The sequence below is a fragment of the Fulmarus glacialis genome, unplaced genomic scaffold (genome assembly GCF_000690835.1).
Source record: "Fulmarus glacialis isolate BGI_N327 unplaced genomic scaffold, ASM69083v1 scaffold31745, whole genome shotgun sequence".
NCBI classification, from domain to species: domain Eukaryota; kingdom Metazoa; phylum Chordata; class Aves; order Procellariiformes; family Procellariidae; genus Fulmarus; species Fulmarus glacialis.
Window position 1 is genome coordinate 1,527 of NW_009211645.1, and position 5,274 is coordinate 6,800.

Here is a 5,274-nt window from a genome sequence, read left to right on the forward strand (position 1 = left end):
TGCTCATCAGTGTGCAATGAACTCTGCTGCATTTCAAGTACAGACATTATCCATCAGCAAAAGCAAGACTTTTGGTTATAATGGTTTTCAAGCAATATTGGAAGCTTATTCGCCAATTTTACATGGAAAAATCTAGATAGACTCACTGCTTTGTAAAACACCACCTAAACAACACATACAACTGAACCAAGAGGACAGCATTTAAAAAAAAAAAATTGCTTGCATGTATAAGTGTATAAAAGCATGGAATTCTGTTAAACACAATCATTGCTTTTAAGCACTGCTGCTGTAACAGAGAACCACGGGCAATTCAATTTCAGGCTACTGTAGGTGTATGGTTTTGATATGAAGTCACGGGTAGCATGCACCTCTTGCCTTTAGGGAACTTGCAATGAATTTGGTATTAAGGGCTAGAATCGTAAGTTAGCCTTTCTCCCCCATAGCTGCATTTCAGGTCCTAAGAACCTGATTATGTACAGGAGCTCCCACAGGCAAGAGTTGCAGCTTTTTTACTATTAATAAAAAAGAGCAATTAAGAGGCTGTAACCCTTTGCATTCCCGAGGGATTATGAGGTGAAAAAATTAATGCCCCAAGAGAGAATTCCTATAAAGTTAAAACTTTTAGAAGGATTTTCTACTGCTGTCAGACTAGGAAAGCTAACTTTTGAATTCAAGCGCATGATGAGCATCAATGACTAGCCAGTTATTTTTATTCCTTGTACATGTTACAGTGAGTTGTCAAACAGAGGTATTTAAGTGTAAGACACCAATTCTCAAAAGCAGAAATATTTGGAGTGTCTTATTCTCCCTTCCCTGTTGCCATGTTGTTTTTAAAAACCTAGAATCCTCTCAAAGAGAGGAAGACAATAAAAGAGTGCAAACTCAATCCTAATAAAGATATTTTGTTTACTTAAAACTGAAGTCCAATTAGTTTTGCCTGTAAAAACAAGTATTTACAATATTATGTCAATATAGCTAGTTTCATCACTTGTAACATTTATGCTGATGCTTCAGTTCTGAAAAGCTTTTTTTGCTTCTTCCTCTGAATTTTGCGTGGCTTCTTTTTATCTTTAACAATTGGCTTTGACTCTGGTTTCACAAGCTGTATTTCCACTGGCTTTTCTTCAGCTGGAGTTTCAAAGACCACTTCAGTGGGATCTTCTTGAATAAGCACCTTACTCCCTGTTTTCTTAATCTTTTGTACTTCCTTCACTTGCTGTTTCTCTCTAAACTTAGCCGCCACTGACAATCTTATCAGCCGTCGATGCTATAAAGATAAGAATATAAATTACATCAGGTTTCAAATAAGCAAGATGGAAGAAATCAGGTATTAAAGAAACGGGTGGTAGTTTCGCTGCTTAATTGTCAAAATCCTCAGTATAATGCCATCTTTTCAGTGACATGAATTTTGCATTCATTCCATTTTTACAAAATTACTCTGTTCTCAAATTGTGATCAGTCAGGGCCTTTTCTACGAAGGGTCCCAGGGAAAGGCACAGACTGTGCCTTCTCCTGCACAGACAGACTGCAAGACCAGCTTTTAATTAGTTTCTAAATGAAAGAGACAAAGCTGCTTACCATATTTGGGGACTGGTAATGGGGATTTTCATACAGAGTTGGTCCTCCAAAGCTACCTTGGAAGATTTTTATGAGGTTCAGGACAAAACGAGGCCCAATTTCTACTAGAGATGCATCTTCTTCTATGATCTGCAATAAATAGAATACTCTCTTCATTTCTCATGGATCAAATCAAAGTATATGACCTTGTAGGCACCTTGCATATGGCAATACAACTGATTTAAATCCAAGATATGATGCCACTGAAGATGATAAGCCTGACTTGTATAAACACAATTCTGTATATAAAGCAGTTCTTTTACATTCAAGCAAGCACTTAGAGAGTACTAGGTACTGGTGAATTCCTCCTTTAGAAAGTAAGCTCAGCACACTTGGGTCAAAGCAGCAAGTAAGGATAAAAGGCAAGCAAAGCTTAGGCTTTGGCTAGTACTTCCCATTACTGAGATAACGATCACAGAACCACGACCAACAGAATGCAAGCTGAAGTACACAGAACTTAAACCAGCTCTCTCCAGAGATACGGGAGAAGATAAGTCATTTTAGGACACTGAAATTGCTTTGTGCAAGCACTAGCTGTTGGCATATCCTGATAATAATGATTCTTCTCATTTTATTGTAATTAATAGATTTGATATGACATTACTGCACTGAGCTCCTCCTGAAGAGCTAAAAGTGACCACTAACCTGGTAATTCCGAAACCAGATCCTCTCATCTGTAACGGTGAAGGTGAAAACGTGATCTACAAAAGGCTGGCTTTTGGGGTGATACTGTGGTGTACTAAATATCTGTAATAAAAGGCAGTACTTCTAAGTATCTGTAATTTAACAGGCCAAACAAAAATGGCTCATTTTTAATTCATTTTAACTTAGTAAGATCCCGATCTCAGGTTACATTTCAAAACTCAAAACTTAAGAACAAGTGTCCCAGTGACTTTAAGCACATGACCCTAATCCTTTGAAGACTCTTTGCAATTTCAGCAGTGTAAAACTACTACTTAAAAAAAACCTTGAGATTTTTAAATATGTTGCCAAAAAAACATTTCCAATGAGGAAGAAACACTGGACAGCAGAACTACAGACTGACCTGAATAAACAGTTCTTTTAGCAGGGCATAGTGTGGCTCCTTGTCAAACATCTACAAAGAAAAAAATGTAATTTTACATACAAAGCTAAATGCAATAGTCATGCAAAGAAAACAAAAGCATACTCAATAAAATAAAACTTATACTTACTGGATCAAAAGACAAAAGGGGCCGTGAGCCCCTTAGGCAGTTTCCTGTCATCTTCAATTCAGCCAGTGTGTGAACTACAGTGATTTTTTTAAAAAGATTGGTTTAGTACTTACAGAAAACTATACAGACAAGAAAGCAAGAGTCCAAACACAATGATGTCAACCAACTTACCGTTCTGCACTAAGAATTTAGCTGATGGTCCCTGTGGTGTATTTGAAAGCCTGCAGAGGACAGGTAGTGGAGAAGAGAGAAAAGAAAAACGTTAACAGCAGCCAGAAGGTATGCTGGATTTCTACAGTAACATTCCAACCAGTTAGTTCTGCACTGAAGTAATTTCAGTTGCTTTTATAGCATTATTGAGTTCCTTTAACACACTTATAAATACTGGCTTTCTAAACAATTTTGTAGAATGCTTCTGTAAACAGTCTACAAAAGCTGGTCATGCATTGTAAACTTGCACTACCCACAGAAGTGCAGGATTACTACAGATTTAACTAAGCAACACTATTTCAATGCACTATTACAGTATGAAACTTTAGATAGAACGGAAGAATCCTCAGCTATATACGGAAATGTAAGAAAACATAACATTTCCTTACCACATATAGAGATCCTGTTTCTTTTTGGCTTCAAAAAAGATGCACTTATTGCAGTTTTTCATTTCACACACCTACACAAGACAAGCCAGATTAGCTGTTCACAAAATTCTGAAGACATTTTCAAAAACTTGCCATGTTAATCTCTAATATCTTCCCCCCTCCAAAACATAAGTTCAAAACCAAAGGTCTTGTCTTAATAAATTACACCTACTGATCCCCAAACTTAAATTGAAGCACTTGTTTTGTTGAAAAATCTCATGTATTTATTACCACGAGTAATAACTTCACTAAAGCTACAAGCAATCTGGTAAGTTCTCCAGGATATTAACATTAGAGCAGGAGCTGTGACATGAGGTTCTAGTTTCAGAACTACCAATGTCCTACTTGTTGGCCTGGCTGCACATTTGTTCCCTGCTTGCTCCAAGTATAAACTGTAATACACCTTTCATCTATACAGAAAGGCACATTCTGTTTTATTTCTTCATGACGAAAATCTATGTTTAATTAAAGGTTTCATTTTGGTTTTAATAATCAAAAGCCAACTTCGTGTTTTAACATGAGCACTTTTGGAGTATCAATAATTTTCATCTATGAAGTTATACAACGCCTGTAACTAGCATGAGATCCTTTGAACTTGGTTGCCCTTCTCTCTTGCACATTGAATTTCCAGAGAAAATAAAAAAGCAGCACTACTTAAATCCTGGATTACCTCATTAATTACAAACAACTGGTCTTTACGGTCCATTTTAGTATCTGGAAGACAAGAACAACATTTAGAAGGCTGGAAAACCAATTTAACACAGGAACTTCTTTTAAAAGTCAGTCCTTTTGCAAAAATTTTACTGATTATAAATGAAAGACTAAGAATAACTATCAAGTTGTTTCAGCCATGTTATGCAATAAATAAACATAGCCACAAAAGTATCTGGGCACTTACAGGACTGAGGCCATAGGAGTCATTTCCCAGAAAATATTAAGATACAATGACAGTCGCTGTATTTGTTGGCTCAAAAAGGGTTTGGTATTTGTTTGTTTAAAAGAAAAGTTTCATCAAAACAGTTATGTACCACATTTTTAAAAAGAAAAGGTTGTTAGAAGTTCTTGGTTTAAAACTATTCTGAAAATGTAAGTTAGGGACGATGCCTAATCCTACCTGCTTTAGAGTGAGGCATCAACGTTCTTAAGTCTTGCATTAGGTGCCTTGTTCTGAAATTAATTCCACGAGAAGAGAAAATAAGCACTCGCTCTTTGTTTTTCCATTTACCCTAGGAAAAACACACACAAGTTAAGCTACTACAACACAGCAACAATAAACATTTGAATGATAATTACAGAAAAACACAGTAAGAACATTTGTTATTAACATTATCTTCCCATCTGCACAGAATCACTCTCTCAGCAAGAGTGCCAACTTTCCTGCAGAACACAGGGGCAAAAGTTTTTACATGAAGAAGTGTCATCCATCCTGCTTCAGTATGTTCCTTTCACTCGTACAAAACATGTAAGTATTAAGAAAGCCATATGCAATGGCTTATTTGCAAAAGGCATCCCTCCTTCCCTGCAAAATGACCTGAGCTACAGCCTCGGAGCACAATTTAGCTTTTCCTACAGATGAGCATGTGACAAAATCTCAGACTTCAACGTGCTATTTTGGGGGTTTTTTTTAAGCAAACTACAAGGCAATTATTGAAACCTTCTCAGGATGATTCCTAAACAAAACAGACATAATTTCCATACATCCTTTGTATGTAATACAATTACCCAACTCTCTAAAATACTTTTGAGATTAAGGTAATACAATTTATATACATTGACCAGAATAGCGCTCTTCACAGATTTTCATAAACATAACATACCATCGCATC

General features: G+C 36.4%; 1 protein-coding gene across 1 annotated transcript; it reads right to left on the bottom strand.

The window, feature by feature from the left end:
* Nucleotides 1-870: 870 nt before the first annotated feature.
* Nucleotides 871-4,668, bottom strand: BRIX1 (BRX1, biogenesis of ribosomes, homolog (S. cerevisiae); the record flags this gene model as incomplete). The annotated part of the gene is made up of 9 exons (XM_009577619.1): nt 871-1,267; nt 1,579-1,707; nt 2,263-2,364; nt 2,663-2,713; nt 2,811-2,884; nt 2,982-3,031; nt 3,410-3,480; nt 4,119-4,162; nt 4,563-4,668. Coding segments are annotated over 9 exons (897 nt in total), but the record flags the coding sequence as incomplete, so codon positions are not given.
* Between the last annotated feature and the right edge of the window lie 606 nt (nt 4,669-5,274).